This window comes from Gouania willdenowi, chromosome 11 (genome assembly GCF_900634775.1).
Source record: "Gouania willdenowi chromosome 11, fGouWil2.1, whole genome shotgun sequence".
In the NCBI taxonomy this organism is placed as follows: Eukaryota; Metazoa; Chordata; class Actinopteri; order Blenniiformes; family Gobiesocidae; genus Gouania; species Gouania willdenowi.
This window is the reverse complement of record NC_041054.1, coordinates 26967009-26992594: the sequence shown is the minus strand read 5'-3', so window position 1 is coordinate 26992594 and position 25586 is coordinate 26967009. Positions and strand designations below refer to the sequence as shown.

The 25586-nt window shown below is 40.1% G+C and overlaps 1 protein-coding gene across 1 annotated transcript; it reads left to right on the top strand.

The window, feature by feature from the left end:
- The first annotated feature begins 15707 nt into the window (after positions 1-15707).
- On the top strand, positions 15708-23959 carry nr1d2b (nuclear receptor subfamily 1, group D, member 2b). Its single transcript, XM_028461376.1, has 8 exons — positions 15708-16030; positions 18200-18409; positions 18493-18581; positions 19528-19672; positions 20450-21108; positions 21176-21361; positions 21451-21661; positions 22709-23959. The coding sequence occupies exons 1-8, from the start codon at positions 16012-16014 to the stop codon at positions 22903-22905; spliced, it is 1716 nt and encodes a 571-aa protein (XP_028317177.1). The 5' UTR covers positions 15708-16011; the 3' UTR covers positions 22906-23959.
- The last annotated feature ends 1627 nt before the right edge of the window (positions 23960-25586 follow it).

Here is a 25586-nt window from a genome sequence, read left to right as displayed (position 1 = left end):
CTGCTGATAGTTGAGACACTGTCCAACGTGAATAGAAAGGACACAAGGGTTAGTATTCAGTATTTCAACACTAAAAACTCACATAAACAAGGAAATCTTGTCCTGTCCTGTCCATGTTGAAATTTGGGTTAAAAAACCCTCTAAAAAACAGTTGGTACACTCACAGTATGCATCATGTTACTTTACTTACAGGTATTAAATAGTAATAAATAAAGTCTCCTCCTGCTATATCGCATACATTATGTGAACATTGAAGTCAAACACTCTTATTTTATTTATTACATTTGGCTCTGAAAGACTCTTCTAAACAATATCATCTACATAAAATATCAAACTGTTTTTTTTCTTTAAGAAATAATATTTTCAATATATTAAGACCAGATTAAAATAATTTTCTAACAATAATTTGTAAAATAAATTTAAATAAATCTACAGATTCACTAAAGTCTTCTTTCATCTTATCAGATCAGAGTTTTTCTACTCATATTTTGTCTGTAAAGTCTCTTACCCACAGCAGCCATTTCTCTTCAGAATTTAAGTTTTAAAATACATGTAATTATTAACATAATAATTGCTTGTTTAACTTCTCGACACTCAGATCCACAGAGGACCGTTTGTCCAACTGAACCACTAGCAATGAGAGAAGCTGGAGTTGGCTGTTATGTGTTCTTTCATCTTGTTGCATGACACCATGACCAGTGACGTGCCGTGACCACTAGGATTGGGTAGGCACGTTGCAAATCGAGACCACCAATGACAATTTCATATGTTTCTGCTGGGCAAGTGTTTAATTCAATTCAATTCAACTTTATTGTATAAAGCAAATTTACAACAATCATCAAGTTATAAAATTCATAATAAGAAAGAAAAAAGCCCAACAAGATCCACATGAACAAGCATTTAGTCATTTAACAAAAATCGTAAACACCATTAAAGAAACATAAACAATTATTTAATATAGCCTCCATACTCTCCCAACCAAGATTTATCTCATGGCAGCACTTCCGTTGTTTGTGTTGGAAAACACAGAAACATGGAGAAAATGACAACAACAACAACTCAGACAGCATCAGTGAGGAGCATCCACAACGTCAATCCTTCCTTTTGTTCCATTCACTGTAGAAAAGTATGAAACATTTTCTGACTTTACGTTTGCTGAAGCTCTGGTAACTCAGGTGTTGGTCTCCCATCTTTTAAAAGCTGTTGTTTTTCCTCAAAACAAAGTTTCTCTATCGTCTCTCGCGCTGTCATCCTGCCTGTAGTGTTATCCCGCCCATTAGCTAGAGTGAGAAAGAACGTGCACTGTAAACTTACATATAGCATTTAGCATAGCGCGATTACGTCCAAAGGCAGCGTAGAGAGCTGCCATTGGACGTAAATGGTTGTCATCTTGGGGAACTGACTGCGCATGTGCAAACACGTCAAAACACGTAATGGGAACAGAGGCAGAGCAGCCGTGTGCCTTTGGGAGGGGGTGTGGCCTCCCTCTGCCTTACAACGAAGTGAGACTGTGCAGCTGTTCCAGGAAATAACGATGTTTAGTAATTTGGGCTATGAAATGCACAAAATGCGGACACTTTCAAACTTATAGGTACTGTAGGCTATTGGAAATGAAAAAATAAATAATTTATAATTATATTATAATTAAAACAAATAATCAAAATATCAATTCACCCTTGGGTAGACACTGCCTACCCTGACTGCACGTCACTGATGACATAAAACTGTTTCTTGTATTGTAGTTGTACATACATACATTTAGTGTTGATTAAATGTAAATATAGTTTAGTACTTTTACTCCACTATAAAATAAATTATATAAGGAGGTAGGTTTTTATTCATTTATTTTTTATGTTTTGCTCATTTTAGAATTTGAACTTCACCTTTTTGTGTATCTTAAAGAGTTGTACCACAAATTATTATTGATGGATGAGGAAAAAAGTTAATTCTATAATGATTAAATAAATAACTGACAATTGTTCATCCTGTACATCCTGAGAGTTGTTCAAGTACCCCTTGGAGTAAACGTACCCCAGTTTGGCAACCACTGGTATATGACATACACACAGTATGGCCAACATTTTTGTTTCTGTAATATTGATTTATTCATAGTTTAAGTAATGAAATATGTAGGTACATTTATTTAAGTAAAAATTGTTCATTACATAATGTGTTAAAACTGGGTACTATTATAAAAGTGAAAGATCCCAAATATAGAGCGCTGACTTGGGTTCTTTTCCAGAAATGTTGACTTGCCGTCTTCTTTACTCTACATGCGTCTCCTCCTCAACAACACCTGGAACCAGTCCAGACCTCTGTATGAACAATTTGAGCAATGTTTGCTTATTTTTATGCTTTTTCTGCAACAACTCCAAACTTGCCATATTTTAACCATACATGGAGTTGGCTGGGGGGGCAGGGGGGGGCATTACCCCAAGTGATAAAATGTTTTCATTTAAGCTTTTCCAAATTCATTAAAAAAAATACAATTAGTATAATGTACATAACATAAACATTTTAAGTGCCAAAAACACAGTGACTAGGAAATGATAAAAACGGAGACTAGCAGTCAATGACATTTGACCCTCCTGCTTCTTGTAGCAGCTCAGAGCTTTGTTTACAACATGGGGGACACTGCATAGACACTGTCAGTGCCCAATCCTCTCGCAGGCCTGATCGTTCAAGATCCTTTCAATGCATGCATTAGTCTGTTGTTTGTAGCAATGCACCAAGAAAACCACAAGGCTGGAACAGCAAACGAGCAAAGTCCGCGCTCAGTGCGCGCTTGTCTGGATATAAAGCGGTGGATTAAGAGGTGTTGTTCCAATCTACTCAACCCCCACCCCCAATACAGGGAGCACGTAGACATTCAGCAAAGGCAGAGTTACATTGTTAGAGATCTACGTTGTTGGGCTTTTAAAATGCTTTTAAATCCTTTTATTCTATTCTACCTGTTTGTCTAAACAGTGATTTACAACTGACACCTAGTGTGTCCCTATGACTACACCACATAGGAAATTTAAATGTGGTATAGTAATACAGCGACACATACTCTCTCAGAATATACACAAATATCTGTTGTAAATCCTACTTGGTGGACATGCCAGCTACTCAATATTGGGGGAAAAAACTGGGTCTGAGTTTGGGTCTGCAACATGTTTGGGCCTTCAATTAACAACTTAGCATATGCCTCAGCTCCCTGTTTTTGATCAGCTTTGAGCTATGTACATAGACTGTTCACATCATTAATGATTAGTCACATATATGCATTGGTTCTTGGGTAACACACTCTTGAAATCTGAAAAAATGTTTTTTTTTTAACTATAATTAACTATAATTAGCAACTTTGGGTTATTTCACCACTCGCGAACCTTCAAAATCCTTTACATGAGGTCATTGTAGCTTGCCTTTGTGTCTTATCACTTGTTTATTAGTTTTTCACTAGTGACAAAAAATATAAAAACCATTGTATCAGAAAAACAATTATTTTTGAAAAACATTACGAACAAATTTCTAATGTTAAAGAAGAATGGGCCTTTGCCTTTATTTATTGGCATACAGTATATGTTTTTACACATAAACTAATTTGTTTCTCTGCATTAACCCATTCCAGAGGAGCGATGGGCCACGGGAAGCAGTTGGGGGTTCAGGGATATCCCACAGTGTTGGCCCAGGTGAGACTTGAGCCAGCGACCTTCCACTGTCCTTAACCACTAGGCCACCCTCTACACCTTCTATTTTTGGGGGTGTTTTTCTTTTTCCTTTATGAGAAGTTATACCTCACAAAGAAAAAAGAAAATGTTGAACATAGAGAAAATTGTTCATAACTGGTGTCTTTAAAAATAAATGTTTTTGTGATGCAATGGTTACGAGTCAGCACTTTGTTCATATCTGTCCAGCCAATAGACTGAACTGACACTTCAACTATTCATTTGTGAAAATTAAAGGTCACTGTAACCCAGAGGTTCTCAAACTGTGGGGTGTGGCCCTTGGGTGACGGGATGACACCATGATGGGGTCGGTACGAGAATGGCCCCCACTAAAAACAAAGCTTTTTGTCCTTTTTACTTTTACTCTAAAATATGTGACAAAATGTTCAATTTTGTTTAGTTTTTACTTGAGTGTGACCTTTTTAGTTAATGAAGGTAACATTGGTGAAAATGTTTTTTTTCTTGAAAGCGGACAACAGAAAGTTTAAGAACCAATGTTTGCTTTGTGCCAATAGTAACAGTGATGCTTTATTTAGTCCTTAAAGCTCCTCAAGTCTCTGTCACTTCATCCCACTAATCTGTGAAGAACATCCCACAGGACATCAACAACTAACAGGTTGTTGGTTTCATTTTTAGCAGCTATTATTTGCTCGGAAGGAACAATTGGACACCTTTGGTCTCAGGCCACATCAGAAAAATGCCACAAGTTCCTGCTTTGACAGTATCACAACTAAAATTATTTTCAGTGCATGAAAACAATATTCAATATTGAACCTCGCTCCTCAGTTTTTCTAGTGTCTGTCATTTTTCGAAGCCACATTTTGGTTAACGTGACCTTTAGCCAAAGATGAGTCACTGCTTCTCAAGTCTCAAGTAAGTCTTATGCCACAAAAGTCCCGAGTCAAGACATCGGCCACTGTTACATGTTTTTTTTTTAAAATTCTGAATTAGTTATTCAGAATGAAATCATTCAGAATTAAAGTGTTTCTGCTTTGTATGTTTACAAAGCAGAACACTTTAATTCCCGAACTGAGGTTTATATGGAAAACCAGTTTATTCTGCTTTAGGTCTGAAGGTTGGGAAGGCTCTGATTGGACAGGGGGCGAACATGACGTATCACGTCTATCACAAAAAACACACAACAAACCTTTTATTGTCGGCTATAACAGAACACCACACATGAGAACTGTTTTCACTTTTATTTTGATTGTAATTTTGAAGCAGCCGCTCAACAATAACCAGGAATAAATATTTGCTCCCTGATAAAAACAGTAGCTCTAACAATGGGTACAATGATAAACTTGGTGATATTACAGCCTGTGCAGCAGTATTGGGATGCATTTACTCTGGTTTTAGTATCACCTGTTTGGTGAAGCCAGTTCTGTTTGCTGAGCTCCGTATGTGTTTAATAAGTCCATGTGTCTACACGTCACTGCCTCCCTCCATCCACTCTTTTCAATAGATCCATGTTTTTTAAGGCTATTATTGTTATTATGTCGGCTCTAGTCCGGGGCGCCATGTTGGAGTATGTCGTCACCAAACGCGTCATCGCCACAAGTCACGCATTCGCAAAACGACCGGAATTCACTTAAAGCGGCTTTAAGTGTTGTTAATTGTTTACAAGAAAGAGGAATTATTTAATTCAGAATTAAAAATGGAATAAACCAGCCTCCTAATTCAGAATTAAGTTTAATTCGAAATTAAATAGCAGTAGAATTAAGTGTTTATGAAGCGTCCAAGTTCTTTAACTTTGTCCACCTCTGGTTGATTTGACTGGTACTTGGTTGGTAAAGAATATGAAAAAAGTCTGTTGGTGTTTTGGAATTATTTGCTCTTTAATCCAGGAAATAATCAGGGGATTGTGAACACAACAAATGTACCATTTAAATGTCTGGTAAAAGTGAATATAGAAACCCATTCACAGAGCCCCAGGAGTACCTTGAGTAAAACTGTCTGCTTCTCCCTGATTGATCACACCTATGCAATCACCATGGCAACCTAAATAACCTGCATGCCCGCCCATGTACAGGTCAGGAAGATGCTACAACACAACGCATTATATGGAGGTAGCCAGAAATAAATCATGGCTCCTACAGTCTACAAGGTCAGATTAAAGTGAAATTAACTCTTATTCCGCTTTAAAGAAACATTAAAGCTCCCATGTAAACGTGGCCAATGAAATTTCAACAAGTCATACATAAAGTACCACAGCTAGTGCCATTTTATAGAGCAAGTTTATTCAACTAATATTAACAAATAGTTACGAGGACGGAGCACATATTTGTATAATAATAGTGATATTATCGGACATAATGCTTTTATAAACAAATCAATCCAGCATTGTTTTAGATTGAACATTTTTCACAATTCCTCTGTTAACCAAACAAACAATAACCATACTGGGAACTAGAACCATTGGAATCATTTTCTTTGTGATGTTTTCAGCTGCTTCATGGTTATCTTTTTTGTTTTGTTTTTTAATTTTGCTTTGCAACATACAAGACAATACACAGGAACAAACAAGCTACCCAACAGCATACACAGAGAACAGTAATTACAATTTTTTACAGTACAGGTGTGTGTGTGTGAGAAACAGGAGGGGAGGGACGATGAGAGGAATTTTATTTTAATATATTTATAACAAAGTAAAATATAACAATAATGATGGTAATAATAATAATAATAATAATAATAATAATAATAATGCTTTTACATTTTACATTTTATACATATATATATATATATTTCCCTCTCTGTCCAGGTCTCCTTTCAAGCACTGAGCCAACACCTATCAGGAGACGGTTGGCCCAGAGCTGCTAAGGTCTCATGGGGAGCTTCCAGAACCTTTTGGGAGGAAGCTTACCCTCTAGCTCTATGGTTGACCCAGACAGTGGAGGTCCATAGCTATAAGTTAATAATGTGAGAGGGCCTGAAAGAAGAGCACACCCCAAGTCAACGAGCAGCAATTTTTTTTTTTTTTTTTTTAAATTTTTAATTACTTTATTAATCCCTGAAGGGAAAATACATTTCACTCTGTTATTTTTTTTTTTAGGGACATGCTTCTCACACACATAGATGCCTGCCCACCTATATAGGGCAACTTCCTGCTTTGACTAAACACACGGGCGATGCAGCTCATCCTGCTACACTACATACAATGAAAAATAAAAGGAAAACTGTACAGTTTTTTATAGTTTTGAACCCAAAAAAAATAAAGGAATATTTTTCAGTCATCATATGCGTACAATCTCATTTGATAAATCACAGGGACTGCCCTAAACTGCCCTAAACTGGTTTAAGTCCTACCTATCTGATAGGTACCAGTTTGTACACGTGAATAATAAGTCTTCTGTGTACACTAAAGTAAGCTACGGGGGTTCCTCAGGGCTCTGTGCTAGGTCCAATCCTCTTCTGTATCTATATGATCCCCCTTGGTAATGTTATGAGAAAATACTCTGTTAACTTCCACTGCTATGCTGATGATACCCAACTGTATGTATCAATGAAGCCAGGTGAGACAAATCAGCTATCTAAACTTGAGGCCTGTCTAAAGGACATTAGGGCCTGGATGGACCAAAATTTTCTTCTTCTCAACTCAGACAAGACTGAGGTCATTGTACTGGGCCCACGACACCTTAGAGAAACCTATGCTAGCCTAACTGCCCTAGATGGCATTACTCTGGCACAAGCACAAACTGTTAGAAACCTTGGGGTTCTATTTGATCAGGACTTATCCTTCAACTCTCACATAAAACAAACTTCAAGAACTGCCTTCTTTCATCTCCGTAACATTGCTAAAATCAGATCTATCCTGTCTCAGGGCGACGCCGAAAAACTAGTCCATGCTTTTGTTACCTCTAGACTGGATTATTGTAATTCTCTTTTAGCAGGCTGCCCGAGCAAGTCGCTTAAGACACTTCAGCTGGTTCAAAATGCTGCAGCACGTGTACTGACTAAAACTAGGAGAAGAGATCACATTACTCCTGTATTAGCCTCTCTGCGTTGGCTTCCCATAAAATATAGAATAGAATTCAAGATTCTTCTTCTCACTTATAAAGCCCTAAATGGACAGGCACCAGTCTATCTCAAGGAGCTTGTAGTGCCATACAATCCCCCCAGAACACTACGCTCTCAAAATGCTGGACTACTCGTTGTTCCATTCATCTCTAAAAGTAGTATAGGAGGAAGAGCTTTCAGTTATCAGGCCCCACTTCTCTGGAACCATCTACCAACCACGGTTCGGGGGGCAGACACCCTCTCTACCTTTAAGGTTAGGCTCAAAACATTCCTCTTTGATAAAGCTTTTAGTTAGGAACCAGCTCATAGCTCATAATTAAGATGCAATAGGCATAGACTGCCGGGGGGGGGGGGTCTGGCATGCTCGGTTGGAGAGAGGTTGGAGAGGGCGTTAAGAGAGAGGTCATTTAGGTTAGAGAGGGACCGGAGAGGGTCCCATTCCTCTTTCAAACACTCCCTCTATGTCTGCTTCTTCCCTTGTGTGTTTGCTCCTGTACTCCTTCTGGCTTTTGTCTTGCAGGTCCGTGGGATCCTCAGTGTGGAGTTACAGAGTCTCAGCGGCTCTGTCTCCACCCTTTCCTCTGCACACACCCAACACAGCATAACGTGGATGGCTGTTCATCATAGGAATGGGATCCACACAAGGTTCCTGCTGCTTAACAGAAGGTTTTCCTTGCCGCCATGATGAATTCATGTTGGGTGTGGGATACATATGTATGTGTATATACGTATATATGCATGTGTGTATCCATAAAATGAAGAGTCCATCCTTAAGACTGCTCTACTGTAAAGTGCCTTGAGATACCATTGGTTATGATTTGGCGCTATACAAATAAAGATTGATTGATTGATTGATTGATAAAATAAATCGTGAGAGTACTGTATTTTATTTGAACTAAAATGATGTTGTATTGTATATTTTAAATTGTTTATTAAAATTTATATTTTGATAACGCTACGAGGTGATCATTGCTGTAATTAGCACTACATAAATAAAGTTATATTGAATTGTTTTGAGATTGTGTGTGGTGTTTTATTTTGAAAAACAATAATAATTATTTCTGCTTTCTGCCTCTTCCTGCACTGTATGTCTATTTCTATTTATTATGTACAAAATAGATGAATAAATAAATACATTACAATATAAATACAATGTAAAATTAAAAAAATGTATATGTAATCAGTATTCCAGGTGGCCCCACATGGGGTCACGACCCCAAGGTTGAAAACCCCTGCTTTAAAGTGTGAATGATGATGGCACTCTTTTTCTCTACTGCTAGAGGGAGATTTTTAAGCATGTTATTGTTTATTTAACATTTTTACTGCTGATTTTATTGTTCTTATTGATTTTTCAGCTGTTGAATGTTTTCTGTTGCACATTTTAATCATGTAAAGCACATTAAAATGCCTTGTGAATGAAATGTGCTATACAAAGAAATTTGCCTTGCTTTGATCAGGACTGATCGGATAACTGACAATATCTAGAAACAAGGAGATTTGTTATCTTTAAACTAAATTTGCTTCTAAATTAGTGCACAACGTTACATTTTGCAGTGGTGGTGTAACGGTTATGGAAGCAGGCTTGTAATCGGAGGGTCAGGGGTTCGAATCTAACCTGGTCCATCACTGTGTTCAGCCTTAACCTTAACTGCACATGTTGTGCATCTTTGGATAAAAATGTCTGATAAACGAATAGAATTGTAAAAGCACAAAGTCAACAGGAGCTTTTCTTGTTCTTCACTAAATTAAAGCTGCTGTTGCAGGAAACTGGGACAGTAATTTGTAAAATATGTGACCCGGTAATGAACACATGCTTCAGGTCATGTTGACTGCAGGGTTTTCTTGACCCGCTGAGTGTTTAAGGGTCGTCTGAGTAGTGACAAACAGCCTCTCCTGTGTTACTCTGTATTGTCTGCTTGCATCCTGCTCCACATGCTCAGTAAAACACAGTCCCAAAAACAGACAGAGCGAAGCGTGGGATCACACAGTCATTGTAGTGATAAGGAAATGTTGGCGTGTTATTCTATTGATGACAGCGTTGGCTTTGCTGCTGTTTGGACGTGAAAAGGAATGAAGCACATTCATGTCACGTTCACCTCATGAGAATGAGGAGATGTGATGGTGGGGGAGAGCAGCCGCTCATGTCAAATAAGGATAAGCAAGGGTGATAGATGACCAAATTCTTCCAATACAAAGTGTAACCTTGCTCATTTTAATGCATTTTTGCTACATTATTCCCATTTCTGCCACTTTTTAATCTAATTGAAATGCCTTTCCTGCACATTTCTTTCTACTTTTAAGACATTTTTGGCACTTATAAACCCTTTCTACCACTTTACCCACCTAATGTTGACCTATCCTTGTCACTTTTCACCTCTTTTCACCATATTTCATGCTTATTTTTTTGCCAATTTAAACACAGTCACGATTTGTCATTCCCATTATTTGCCAGTTTAAACTAATTCTTCCTACTTTTTAAATTACATTACCCCAACCCTCCCCCATTTCTGCTTTTTTTAAGCCATTATTGACACTGAACCATTTTAATCACTTTTTCTGTCAGTTTTTGGCCACTCTACTTTGCAACTTTAAACCAATTTCTGTGGTTTTTAAAATCCCATTTCACCACCTTTTCTGGTCACTTTTAGGAAACCTAGACTATATACTAGGGCCCAATAATAATACTTTTCCTGGATATTATTCAGATGAATAAATAAATGTGGTTATCACAGATTCAAAGGCCATTTTTTGCTGATTTTATGGATGAACCTCAAAAATCTCTCCCCTTTATTCCCCCTTATAGAGGGTCCTGACTGTTCTCCAATTTTCATGTCTGTGTTCAACCACTTTCAGGTACAGTGGGGGTCCCCAGTCTCTGACACCTTTATTTTGGGGGTCGTGGGTTGAAAAGGTTAAGAACCACTGATTTAGAGCACCCGGTGTGTTACGCAGGAGAAAGTAAAAATGACAGAGAAAACATGAATCATTGTGTAAATGACCGACTAATTCAGATGTTAGATATCTCAGTCCCTCCAAATATACAAATTCAATTAAACTCCACAAAATGTACAACATTTTCCCCATGCTTATGTCACATGACGGCAGTAATTTTTCATCTGAAATTGTTGAAAGAATTTTTCTAAAATCCTGCAATTTCTCACGAACAATCCAACAACATTCCTCTAAAATACACAAAAAATGGTCACAACATTATAGAATATTTGAGTGAAGATCCTGCAGTGAATGATATCAGTAATTTGCTTGCTTCGATACTATTAGTACCTTACATACTTTACATATAATTCATATGTGGAAGTGCAAACTAGGTCTGAATAAAGTTAGAATAACTTGTTTTCCCGCCAAAAATCTGTGGCCAACGTAAGATCAAACTGCTCCATATTCAGCCCCTGAACTAAAAAGAGTTTAAGAGCCCTAATTTAAATGCACTTTACTGTAATTTTGAGTTTTTTTTCATCTTTTTTCATCATCCATGTATACAAGAGCAATCCTTTTAAAGTACAACATAACGCCATCATTTAATGCCAGTGTCATAATTGTATTTTTATCTCTGATTTATCTTCATTTCAAGCACTGTATCTTTGACACCTTCCACTTAATTAAGTCATTTTCAGAAATACAATGTATTTGCACAAAAACTAATGATTGTTGATGACAAAAAGTACAATTTTGAATTTGATGGATCACATATCCATGAAGACATTTGTCCATTACATTTTACTGATGAATAGGGAAAAGGTCAAATTACATGATTTTACCAAAGCTCACCACAGCATCCAATAAGGTAGGACGATTTAACTAAAGTGAAAATTAGTAGAAGAACTATAATGGTGATAAATAGATCGGTATGGTGTGATATGTTCCAAATGAACAAAATAATGGTGTACACTGTTACAGCTTTGTGTCAGAAAAAAGCTGCTCTGAAAACAAGAAGGTTCTTCTTATTTTCTCTGCTGTTCATCAATTGTTGCACATATATTCTGAATAGTTGATGAAGCTGTGAAAAGCAAAATACTTGCTCAGATTTAACTTGTAAACAGATCCAATGAACTCATCACCATTTACAATGTAAATCAAGTGAATTTTCACAATAACACTGGCATGAATGGAAACTAAAAGATAAAACAAATACTAAGATATACGCCTGAGATAATGCTGAATTTAGTTTTTATTATTCTTGCACACTTTAAAAAGAATAGTAGACTTTTGTGTGACGAAAATCTGTAAGTGTGCATATTAATGAGGAAGTTTCACCAGCTGTCTAGCTCTATATACGGTCTGCTCCATGTGGATGCTTTTGTCCAGCTGGTAGTGTCTCATTTGGCCTAAAGCACCAGCAGCATTTATGTGTAAAATATATCAAACATAGAGAAGCAATGTGCTTTTGGGAGGGGGTGTGGCCAGCGGAGTGAGACTGCAGCCATTCCAGGAAATAACGGTGTTTAGTAATTTGCGCTGTGAAACGCACAAAATGCAGACACTTTCAAACTTATAGGTACTGTAGGCTATTGGAAATGGAAATATAAATAAAGTATAATTATATTATAATTAAAACAAAATATCAATTCACCCTTGGGTAGGCACTGCCTACCTTGCCTACCCTGACTGCACATCACTGACCATCACTACTATAACCCGACAGAGCAAAACCGAAACCGACAGGTCCGACAGACATTAGGTAGTTATATCCATGCCCGGCCCAAAAACAACAGTTAAAACCTATTTTTTTCCTCATACAAATTTAATTTATGCTTGTTTTGCTTTTATTAACAAACAACTGTTAATATCAACATCAGATGAATGCACGGGGTAACAAGTGCACGTCAAACACAGGCGCAGTGCGCGCCAGAGACAGTGGATCTGTTTACAAAATTAACGTATCAAATATAAGGATCATCCATGTTCTTGTGCAGAAAAAGGATGATTTAACAGTGGATGCTTCAATCCTGTCCCTGACCCTCTCTGCTCCATGGTAAGCAGAGGACAGCGCACAGCTGCTGCGCTCACTCCTACAGCTGTTACTATAAAGTGACGTCAACGTATCAAATGCGTATTAAATCCTCCTTGACCGTTCACACTGAGGTCACATTGAAAAAGATCAGATCTGTATCTGATTCAGGAACACATATGAAAGTGGTCTAAATCTGATTTGAAAAGATCAGATATGGGTCAAATTTGTGTTCACCCTGCTTTTAAAAAATCAGATCTGGTCACTTGACTCCCAAAAAATCGGATTTGGGCCACATTTGCCTGCAGTGTGAACGCAGCTTCAAGACGCAGCCACGGTTAGCTATCTCAGTCTGAGACACAGCCACGGTTGGCTAGCTCATTCTGAGACACAGCCACGGTTAGCTAGCTCAGTCTGAGACACAGCCACAGTTAGCTATCTCAGTCTGAGACACAGCCACGGTTAGCTAGCTCAGTCTGAGACACAGCCACAGTTAGCTATCTCAGTCTGAGACACAGCCACGGTTAGCTATCTCGGTCTGAGACACAGCCACGGTTAGCTAGCTCAGTCTGAGACACAGCCACGGTTAGCTAGCTCAGTCTGAGACACAGCAATGGTTAGCTACCTCAGTCTGAGACACAGCCACGGTTAGCTAGCTCAGTCTGAGACTCAGCCACGGTTAGCTATCTCAGTCTGAGACACAGCAACGGTTAGCTAGCTCAGTCTGAGACACAGCCACCGGATGTCTCTCCTACAACCACGTCACAGTTAAAGTATCTACCGAGCTAACCGAGCTCCAATAGCCGTTAGCTGAGACATTAGCCAACACAACCACAGGGGACGATATCTTTGACATCAGCTAGTCAACAGTAAATGCTCAGGCTTTTTATGCCATCTTTGCATTTTCCAACAAGTAGGATTAACTCTTTCTTTCTGCCTCTGGTCAATGTGACATATCTTTCTCAGGTCCACAAACACTTGTACTCGTCCTGTGCTCCAGGGCAGCTCAGATACAGCAAATTATCTCTCTAAAGGACCCAGAGGTCTTGACCAAGACATTTCCTGGCTCACCTCCAAAAAAGGTGACCAAGGAGCATCGTAAACAGATGCCTGACTCTAGCAAAGTAGCAATGAGTCTATTTTTAGCTAATTCTGAGAGGCTGTGGTCCTCAAACAGCCATACAGGATAGTAACACTAGGCAAGACTGCAGTACATGAGAGGACTTATTTAGGCCTTTTCTGTCCTAGAGGAAACAGTGAGATGAAGGTTGCAGAGACAGAGAACATCAGCTCACTCAACCTAATGATATCAACAGGGTAATTAGTTAAAGTATCCCTTCAGGCTGTGGAAGGACTGATTGACTTTAACAATCATACTGACCTCTAACACCCTTCCACCCAGTTTCCCCATTTTACGTCTTCTAAATGTGTTTCATCGTATTGGCAAAGTTATGTTCTCATTCTGTTTTCTTGTGTAAAGGAAACTGTGATTGAAAAGGGTGAACACTGAAAGCTTCTAAGTTTCGATGGACTTAGATAATGCATTGTGGGAAATTTAGAAATCAATGAGGAGTGCCACAATTAAATAAATAAATACACCGTTGATTAAGTAAAAGTGTCAATAATTAACTAAATGTGCCAATAATTTACTAAATGTGTCAATATTTAATTAAATACATTTTACATTTCATTTTCATCCTGAAAAATATTATGTATATTTCACTATTAATGTATTTATTTCATGGTCTGGTGTTACAGCATTTCATGAATTAACATCAACTAATTTTATCTGTCAAACTCGCTCGTCAAAGTCTGTTCCTTCTGAACAGATTAAGTTTTTGACAATGTATCTACAAAGTCCTTAAAATGATTACAACTCCATGTTTATGAGCTAAAGAAGAAAGAATCTCTTTATTATTAAACCCAATTTTGAAGTATATTTTAACGCATTCATCGATACACGACATTTTGTAGACGACCACAATCTGCTGTTTGTTGTCATATGGTGATTTGGCCCTCGTCAGCTTCCGTAGATTTAACTTCATTAGCAACCCTTCGACTTTTATCACAACATTGTTTTGAGTTCATTTTCGAAATTTTGACTTTAATCTCGACATTATATTTCAACTTTATGGGGCTCTCTCGGGTGTGTATGTGGGTGTCTCGCCTTGGGGTCTCTTGGGTGTCTGGGGGGGCTGCTTGGTCGTGGGGGGGGGTGGCCTGGGCCTCCTTGGCCTGGCTGCACTTTCGAGCCCGGGGCGGCGCCTTTGTTTGCAGAAGTGGTTCTTGCACAGACATCGGTCGTGGATGCACTGGCCTTGGGCTTTGAGATAAGCTCGTACTGGGTTTAACCTTAGACATGTTGATCCCAAATATCAGTTTTAGGTATAACCACTCACTCCTCCCCTCTGTTCACCACCACCACCATTATACTGGGTGCTGTGTCACCGGCTTCTCCACACTTGTTACCAGACTGGTTTAAGTAATTACACAACACAATAAGCACAAAATGCACAACTTTAACATCACATTGCACTCTCACCTTAAAATAGTCAACTCTTACCCTGACTCCCTCTTCCCTGTTCCCCTCACTGCCCTCTCTGTTTATATCCTCCCTTTAATAAAGTGTTTCTTACCCTTCCTTAGGGAGGGCTGGTGATGGTCACAATTATCAAAACATACATTGTTGTCGTAAAAGGTTTGCACTTCATGTAGTGTCGACCTTTGACAGCATTTGCAGTAAAAAATAAATAAATGAAATCAATTTCATTGTCGATATTTTGACTTTTTTCTTCTTCAAAATTGGCCCTAATCCACCTCCGTACTAATACGCTGCCGTAATTGTCACTAGAAAAATATAGTTGATGAACAATGTTTAGTTTGGCAAACTAAAGAGTAATTCTAAATTTCAAGGGGCATGTGTGTCCTGTGAGATGTGAAAGTATGTCAGTGGGTTACATTGACACCAGTGCAGGCTGAGGGGGGCGGAGCCTCTGATGTGGTAGAGCAGGAGACTCCGCCTACTCACAGACAGACACACTGAATGACAGGAGGACCCTCACAGCTCTGATCTCTGTCAAACTAGGCTTGTGGACGTGGTCGTGCTCAGTGTCTGTAGTTGAGTGATACCGACCTGCTCAGGCTGTCTGTGGCTCAGAAGGACTACCGTGTCTTCATGCTGTAGCTGAACGGACGCTCTTTCTCTACCGGGACCTTTCAGCGACTTGTCAGTTGCTGATCACACGGACTCAAAGACGGCTTCAGCACTGAGGTAGCAGCGGAGGAATCCCTGACACACGCACACACAGACAGGCGCTAATGGAGTCCACAAACGGTGGTGAGTGTCCCTCACAGCACAGATATGTGTGTGTGAGACGATAATAACTCCATAATCGTGTTGATAACGTGCAGGGAATCAAACGGAAACGGTAGAAAAGGTGACAGTGAGTTGATGTTAAAGTGTGTTAGCAGGTCCACGTGCCTCTTGTTTGTTACCAAAGTGCCTGGCTCAGAGGCACTGCGGTGCCTTGGCTCACATGGACACACAGCCTGGCCATGTGCGCTTCTGTTTACGCTGCACATGCGTCTGTTCCCATTGGCTGAGCGGCGCCGTGACGTAACCATTACATAATTCAACGAGGCATGCTGGCGCGTGGTACCGCTCTGGTACACGTGAGACGCAGCTCGCGCTGACCCAGTTTCCCCGGGAACAAGCCTGTCTGGCCACGTGGGGTGGGTGGGCCGTGTCAGGGTCAGAGAACAAACATGTTGGATTACTTAATGTCCCCGAACCACACACTTTCACATGGAAATCACTGCGGGCTCTTATTTTGTTACTTAACACCTCCTGTGTCCTCGATCTTTTCACAGAAAAACGGTTTAAAGTAAAAATAAATAAGTCAATGGAAAATTATTTTGTTACAAAGGCTCGAGAGTTTACAGTTGAAAAGAAGAAACACTAAAGAAAATAAAAAGAAAGTAAAAAAAGAAAACGTACATAATGAATTAAAATAAGGATTAAATAGAAGTGCACACATTACAGTAGGAAAAATAAAACTACAATAATATACATTCGCAAATGTACAAATATAATACAGATATATACAAGAAACAAAAAGCTGTCAGGTTAGATTATATATAGATCTATATCGCTATATATTAGTTAACACTCAATATAGAATAAAAATTCTACAATTTCATTAAAAAAAAGTGCATTTTTCTTAAAGATCTTTGATGCACTTGAAATAAAATAGAAAACTCAAATATGAAATATGACATGGTCCCAACTTGCTTTGTTTTCTATCACACTGCATATATATATATATATCTTAGAGGGAACCTTTTATTTCCTGCATGACATAATGGTACCAGGCCCAGCTAGAGTATTTAAACTTTATGTTGTTTTCTTTTGTGATACAAACACAAAGTCAGCTGACTTTTATTTGCTCCGGAAATAACTTTATTTAATCCGATGTTTTAGAGTCTGTCTGACATTTCTCTGTCAAAGGTGTGTGTGTGTGTGTGTGTGTGTGTGTGTGTGTGTGAGACATTATGCAATGCTGTTACCTAATCATTGAGGATGGCAGTGGAAGAAATGGGGTCAGCGCGTGGAGGAGGGATCTGAGCTGAGCGCCAGTGTCTGCTCGCCTCTCATTGGCTGCTCTGGTCAAAGTGGGAGGTTCCTCACTGGGAACGTCTGCAGCTCTGACACACTTTAACATCAGGGAGGATCACAGCACGAGCACGGACACACAGCGAGCGAGCGCGTGCACGCACATTACATCTGATCTCTGCGCTCCAACAGGCTTCACAGAACAAAATGTCCTATCGTCAAACGTACAGAATAAAGGAGACATTTGAGATCAGCTGATTTCGTGTTGGGTCAATACTGGTGTATTTTTGTTTTCTATTAACTATCAGGTTACAAAGAGCCAGGAAAATAACCATAGCTCTGGAATTTTGGGAAATATATTTATTGGAATTAACCAGAAATTAAAGCTAAAACTACATCTACCATCCTTGTTGACCTTTAATTCAGTAATTAAAAACTGCCAGAATTGTGGAAAACCGCTTAAAATGTTTTAATTGGATTATTTTTTGCATTAATGCTGATCGTTGAAATTACTCCCAATTTTCAGTTAATTAGAAACATTTTCCCCTGAAAAATTTGTTCTTTAAATATTCCCCAAATTCCCGAGTTTCGGTTTCCATGGAAACGTACGGGAAATGTTCCATACTTTTGCAACTAAATACTACTACTTAAGTTTAAATAAAATTATATTTAACATTTATTTATTTATTCATTGATTGTATTTTATTTTTGTAAACATTAATATCCTAATGAATGAGAAAAATATAATAATTATCATGTAAAAGAACTGAAAAATAAAGAAGAATTGGTATATAGATACAACTGTTTTTAATACATCTAACAAAGAAAAATTTGAGTGTGCCCCCACCATCAGTGACGCTCTAACCACCTGTGATACCTCTTGCTCTCCACTAGGGGGCGTAATAGCCTACATCAGCTCATCCAGCTCCTCCTCCAGCCCGGAGTCCTGCCACAGCGACTCCTCCAATGGCAGCTATCAGTCTACCTCCCCTCCCCGGGGTTGCTCCCCCAGCCAGGGCTCCACGCACACTAGCGGGGGTCGAACTCGGACAGGAACGCCCAAGAATGGACGCTCGTCGTCCACGGCAAAATGTGGCATCACAAGTAAGACAGACTTCTCTCTACAGTGATCGCAGATTTCAACGTAAAGAAAGGCTGGAATAATCCCATGTGTTTGTTCTCTTTAGAAATCAACGGCCTGGTGTTGTTGTGTAAGGTGTGCGGTGACGTGGCGTCAGGTTTCCACTACGGAGTCCATGCCTGTGAGGGCTGCAAGGTGAGCATTTGATACACACACACACACACACACACACACACACACACACACACACACACACACACACACACACACACACACACACACACACACACACACACACACACACACACAGGGATGCACAGTAATGTACACCATCTGTGTGTTTGTATAGGATCTATGCTCAGAGATACACAAAATGAATAGTTCATCACTTCACCTCATGCATCCATAGTCGATATAAGCACTAGAAATCTCCATAGTTACAAGGTCTAGGACAGTGGTTCCCAAACTTTACCCCCTTTCTCTTATTTCTGAATACAAGTACCTGCTTTTGCTTAGAAAATGTACTATTTAAAAACAACTATGATGGAATGAACAAGTGATAAGACATTTTAAACAATCTCATTTTGTAAATAAGTGGAAATAAACACTATTTTTTGCAGTGGTTCACAACCTTTTTTGGATCGTGACCCCATTTTGATATCAAGAATTTCTGGCGACCCCAAAGAAATTTTTTTTCTAGAATTAGTTTTTGATCATGTTTGAGCTCAGATATATATATTTTACTGCATTTTAGTTGAACTTGATTTATATTTCACAAAGTGAAAGTATAGAAATACAGTTGTTTAAGATCGTGTGTTGTTTTCATTTAAAAAAAAAAAAAGTATTGTAATGAAGGAAATTCAAAAACCTATTTCAGAAAGCTTGGGGTCCCGACCCCAAGCTTGAAAAACATTGATTTTATAGTTTTTATCATTTCTGGTCATCTCATGCCTGGAGTGGGACCAAGACTGATACTTAATTTGTTAATTTTCCACTCTCTCTATCTCTCTCTATCTGTCAAGTACCCCCTGTAGTGCCATCGCATACCCCTAGGGGTACATGTACCTCCATTTGAGAAACACTGGTCTAGGAGATGATTGGCTGTCGTTGACACATTTTTCTCATTGGCCGTGTCCTACAGGGCTTCTTCAGGAGGAGCATCCAGCAGAATATCCAGTACAAAAAGTGCCTTAAGAACGAGAACTGTCCCATCATGAGGATCAACAGGAACCGCTGCCAGCAGTGCCGCTTCAAGAAATGCCTCTCAGTGGGAATGTCCAGGGACTGTGAGTACGAGTACTGCAGCCCTGGACACATTTTGGAGATCAGACATGTGCAACTGGAGGCCACACGTGGCCCTTGCTCTAGTTATGTGCTGCTCCTAAAGTAAACGCACAAAATAAGTAATAAAGAAAAATACAACAGAAAATTGTATTCAATGGCGACAAAAATACACAAAATTAATCAAATAACACAAGATGACAAATAGTAGAAACAAAAATGACAACAAAAATACACAAAATGACAAAAAGGACATTACAAATTGTAGAAAAATATATAAAAAGATCTACAGAAATACACACAAAGTTGCACAAGAAAACTAAGAACACACAAATACAAAAACGACAACAGAAAAACACAAGATCAATCAAACAACACAAAATACACTAAATAAAATGATAAAAAGAGCATTTCAAAATTACAGAAAAAACACGAGGACAACAAAAATAACAGGAAAATATGTAAAAATGACAGAAGGGAAATGCACAGAATTAATTCAAAATTGAACAAGATGACTAAATATGCACAAAAATAACAACGACAGCAATTGAAAACAATAACAAAAACACACATTTAGCTCTTTTCTGTATTAATACTTAGATTGGTTGTTATTTTTAATGCTGACATGAATGTTAATCATGTGACCCTCAAATCAGATTCAGTCACATTTTTGTGGCCCTGCTGATGTTTTTGTTTAACCCATAACCTATTGTTTTCAGTTCTATATATGATCAGATTAGAACTATTGATAATAATAATATTAATCTCTCCTCTGTGTCCAGCTGTTCGTTTTGGTCGAATCCCAAAGCGTGAGAAGCAGCGCATGCTGCTGGAGATGCAGAGCGCCATGAACAACATGATGAACAACACTCAGCTGCACAGCCCGGCCCCGCCCGATGCCGGCCGACCCCCATCCGACGATGCCGGCCCCGCCCCCTCCTGCTCCCCCTCCTCCTCCCCACGCTCCAACCAGTCAGACTCCAGCTCTGACCCCGAGCCCGTCGTCTCCATGTATACCAGCCCCAGCTCATCGTCGGACAGCGGCGAGGAGGAGGTGATTGGTTCTGTGACCCGAGCCCACCAGGAGACCTTCATGTACAACCAGGAGCAGGGTGCCACGCCCCCCGGAGCTCAGGCAGCCGCGGGCGGCGTCATCTCTCCGCTCAATGCCAATGCAAACCTCCACATCCAGGAGCAGCCGCATGCCTGGAACCACAACAACAACCTCGTTACCGTGGCAACCCAGGAAAATTCCTCCCCTGTTGGTCATCAAGAGATGGATCAGAATGCTGCTAACAACTGCCCATTCAGGCGCTTCAGGGGCGTGGTCACAAGCCACTGTCCAGCCTACACACACGGCGCCTTCCGAGCCCCACCCACCGAGGCACACGTGGGTGGTCTTTATGGACCCATGTGGCGGGGAACCAATCGGATGCATCTGGTAAGTCTGTCTGTGTTAAAGCAGCTCTCCCTCGCTCTCTCTAATGGCGTTGCTCCGTCCTGTGCAGGTGTGTCCCATGAACACCTCCCCTTACGTTGACCCGCTCAAGTCTGGCCACCAGGTGTGGGAGGAGTTTTCCCACAGCTTCACCCCTGCTGTGAGGGAGGTGGTAGAGTTTGCCAAGAAAATCCCTGGATTCCGAGACCTGTCCCAGCCCGACCAGGTCAGCCTGCTGAAGGCTGGCACCTTCGAGGTAGGCTCTGCTGTTCGATACACCCCACCCCCTCACCCCTCGTCTGCGAGGGCGCCCTCAGAGTGTAACCGCACTCTTCCGTCCTCAAGGTGCTGGTGGTGCGCTTTGCATCGCTGTTTGACGTGAAGGATCGCACCGTCACCTTCCTGGGAGGAAAGAAGTACAGCGTGGATGCTCTGAGGGCCATGGGAGCAGGAGACCTCCTCAACTCCATGTTGGACTTCAGCGAGAAGCTCATCAACCTGGGCCTGAGCGAAGAGGAGATGAGCCTCTTCACTGCAGTGGTTCTCGTCTCTGCAGGTCAGCAAACGTCCACACAACACATTATTTCTCTGAAGTACTTTCCAAAGTGCTTTCTCTGCTAAAAAGCTGCCGACAAGGTTTAGGAATCTAGATTACACTGAGAAATCCTGTTTCCACTAAAGGAAAGAACTTAAGTTAAGTTCTTTTATCTAAAGTACACATAGAAAGTCCTGATGAAAGACAGTTTAGGGACTGAAATAACTCCAATTGTGATTTAATGAGAATTGAAATGTTAAAAAATTGTGATTTTTAAACTTTGAATTGGGCCAAAATAGGGCTGGCGATACAGAGCAAAACTCATATCTTTATAGTTTTTCTCACATTGGTGATATACGATATGACTCTATTTTTAATTCAAATAGAGTCTGATCTGGGTCATATTTGTTGATGCAAAATGCCACACACGTACATTAATTACCAAACAGCTGCACAATAAGCCACTTTTGACTTTTTCTCCTATTAGGGACAGCACGTGTGAGTGAGTTCTGTAGTGTATTTTGTTTCGGGGAAGGTCTGGGTCAGGACGCACTGTGCAATCCATCTGAGCTTTTCATACGGTTCTGAGAAGTAGTGAAAGCAACAACTACTAAAAAAAGTATTTAAATACAAATTAAGCTATAAAAAACATAAATTTTATCTCTGTACAGGTGATATCATTTTCTATATCTTCAAAATAGAAAACTCGATATATCTTGAATCTGGCCGACGACTGTAATAGTCTGTGTAACAGGTGGACTGCTCCATTACGACATTAATCCGCCAGTGTGATGAAAATTGAGCTTGATTCATTTCTGCTCGGCCAAATAATTTATTATGGGTTCATTATGGACGTTGCTCAAATATCTACACCCTAATGCTCTTTTTTTAACACCTAACAAATAGATGACTAACTCTACTTTTACGTCAGTCATTCCCAAACTTTGTCAGATCAAGAAAAGCAACTAACATTTAGCACTTCCTGTATATTCTGCCTATAGATAAGCTACACCTGCAGCTACAGCTATATCTATAGCATCAGCAAACATTTGTTTCTGTCTGTCCCAGATCGTTCGGGCATTGAGAACGTGAACTCGGTGGAGGCGCTGCAGGAGACGCTGATCCGCGCTCTGCGCAGCCTCATCACCAGGAAGCATCCCAACGAGTCGGCCATCTTCACCAAGCTGCTGCTGAAGCTGCCCGACCTGCGCTCGCTCAACAACATGCACTCTGAGCAGCTGCTGGCCTTCAAGGTCCATTCCTGAACTCTCTGCATTCTCCTGTACTTTACCTCCCTCCAATGCTCCGTGCATGGAAATAAAGACATCCAAGGTTCCCATAGGGAGAGCTCACACACATACATACACACACCCACACACATCTTCTCCCTGAGGCTTCAGCGACTGCTCTCGTCTCTTAAGTGGACATTCAGCTGGAGGGGAACAGACTATGAATCGTACTGTACTGTAGGCGACAGCCTGTGTGACGGTAACACACACAGACACACTGATCAATGTGTATGTGTCCTGTTTGTGTGTAGCACTTGTACAAACCTTAGAAGCACTTTTCTGTATAGTGTAGGCCTGTATTTTTTGCATTCACAGTGCAATATTTGATTGTTTTAATTTGAGATGTAGAGTGAGGATTCAAAGCAAATGTGTTTGTATAGCGCGTTTCACACAAGGCAATTCATTGTGCTTTACATAAACAGAAAACATGAACCATTTAAAAATTCAGTGATTTCTTTTCCAATGGCACACACTTGAACACACACTTGAACACACACTGTGTGTATTGACGCATCCTTTCAGTTTGAACATGTGAATACATGCTCAGACGTCTTCTTTCAGGCTTGTAGGCATGTCATGCAGTCTGTAGGTGCTTTTATTTCATTTGTGGTTAATCAGACATCTGTGAATCATGATTTCCATCAAACTGGACACAGTTCCTCCTCCTTTCCTTCACGGACTGCTGAGCTTCAAACCCACAATGGCTGACAGAACATTGCACGTCGTCACCAGCATCTGGAAACATCCCTTGGTTTCTCATGGAGACTGTACAGAGTTTAGTCTTAAAGGAGCTGATCCACAGGAAACACTGATTGTAAAGTTATGGGAGTGATTGTAATTTAAATATCCCTATTAAGTGACTGTGTGTGATGATGTCATCAGAATGTCTGAAGCTTCTGTTGTTGTGTTGACTTTGTTTTCTGTGAATGGATTGCAGTATGCATAGATTTCTATATAAATATGCTTATTATACATTACTGTATAAATGAATATATCTATATAAATGATGAAATTTTAATAATGCAGTTAAGTGTTTGTACATCTGTGTGGTTCTTACATGCTGATCACATGACATAATATGCTACATATCACACTCAAATGTAGATTCCTTCATCTAAATCTGAGCAGCAGCAAAGAGGACATTTATTACTAAACATGAATATGTTTCTCTAAGAAAGAACACTTTACTTAATTTCACCAAAAAACGTTATTTAACATCTGATTCTCACTCTGAGGTAATTATCTGCTTCTTTTTTCTTCTGTGGCTCAGCTGAGAAGCTATTTAGCAGAGCAATGGCTCATTGCACAGCGACTTTCTCCAAAACATTACTGAACTGGAGACTAAAATGTGATGACTAGAAGTAAACAGAGTTAAATGGCCACTGGATATGGGAATGAAACAACGTTCCGCTGTGTCAAAACTGTTCCCCCTACTTCTATGTGTCTTAATAAAATGTACATAAATGACAACACATGGACAGTTTATGGAAGCCATAGCAATGACACCAAAATGATACAAAACTTGGTAATGTCATAGATGCTGTGGCTCCAATTAAATTTTAAAAAAGCTGAGCGTAAATGGAGAACAACAAAATCCCAAATTGATCTAAACCTGTATTAAATTAGTTTGCGTAAACTCAATGATGGCTTATTCAAAGCGAGGCAGCAAAACTTATCTTAAATTATTGCTAAAAACTCATGTTCTGTTATTGAAGAGTTCACAACCCCCTCAGATCAAATAGTCAATTTATTTATAGAGTGCATTAAAACGAAGAGTTACGAATGTAACTATGGTTCTATGAATCCCGAATGACCGCCAGAGGCGGTGCTTTAAGCACTGAATATTCCCCTTCGCGCATGCGCAGTGCGAGTATGTATACCAACAATGTCACCAGTGACCCCTGGATGACCCAGAGGAAGTTTATATCTTCCGGTGTCACTCCAGGGTACTTTCCTACAGAATCTTCTCGCGAGCACACGAGGATTCTGAGTGACAAAGAGCTCTGGCAGTCATTCGGGATTCATAGAACCATAGTTACATTCGTAACTCTTCGTTCTATTTCATCCCTGCTGACCGCCAGAGGCGGTGCTTTAAGCACTGAATGACTTATACCAGAAAAGTCACGAAGAATCCTGCTTACCACCCTTCAGTGTGTAGGGTCAGAGGACTCTGGCCGAAGAACCACAGCCAATGAATGGGGTGTGGCTACATTCACCCTGTAGAATCTGGAGAAAGTGCCAGGCGACGCCCATGAGGCCGCAGCACAGATGTCCTCCAGGGGCACTCCCCTCAGGGCAGCCCATGACGTAGCAACACTCCTGGTAGAGTGGCACCGCACACCAGATGGGATGAGACGGTTACTTGCCCGATATGCATGGGCAATCACATCGACAATCCAGTTGGACAGGCGCTGCTTGGAGACAGCACCACCCCTGTTAGGGCCACCATAACAAAGAAAGAGCTGATCAGACCCCCGAAAACCTACAGTAGCTGCAATGTAGGCTTCCAGGGCGCGCACTGGGCACAACAGGTCAGACTGAACCTCCGGCTCCACGGAAGAAGGGTTGAACCGTGCCAGCCGAATGGGCTGGTTGAGGTGAGCGCGGGACAGCACTTTAGGGAGAAAAGCTGTGTTCGGCCACAGAGTGACTCCCGA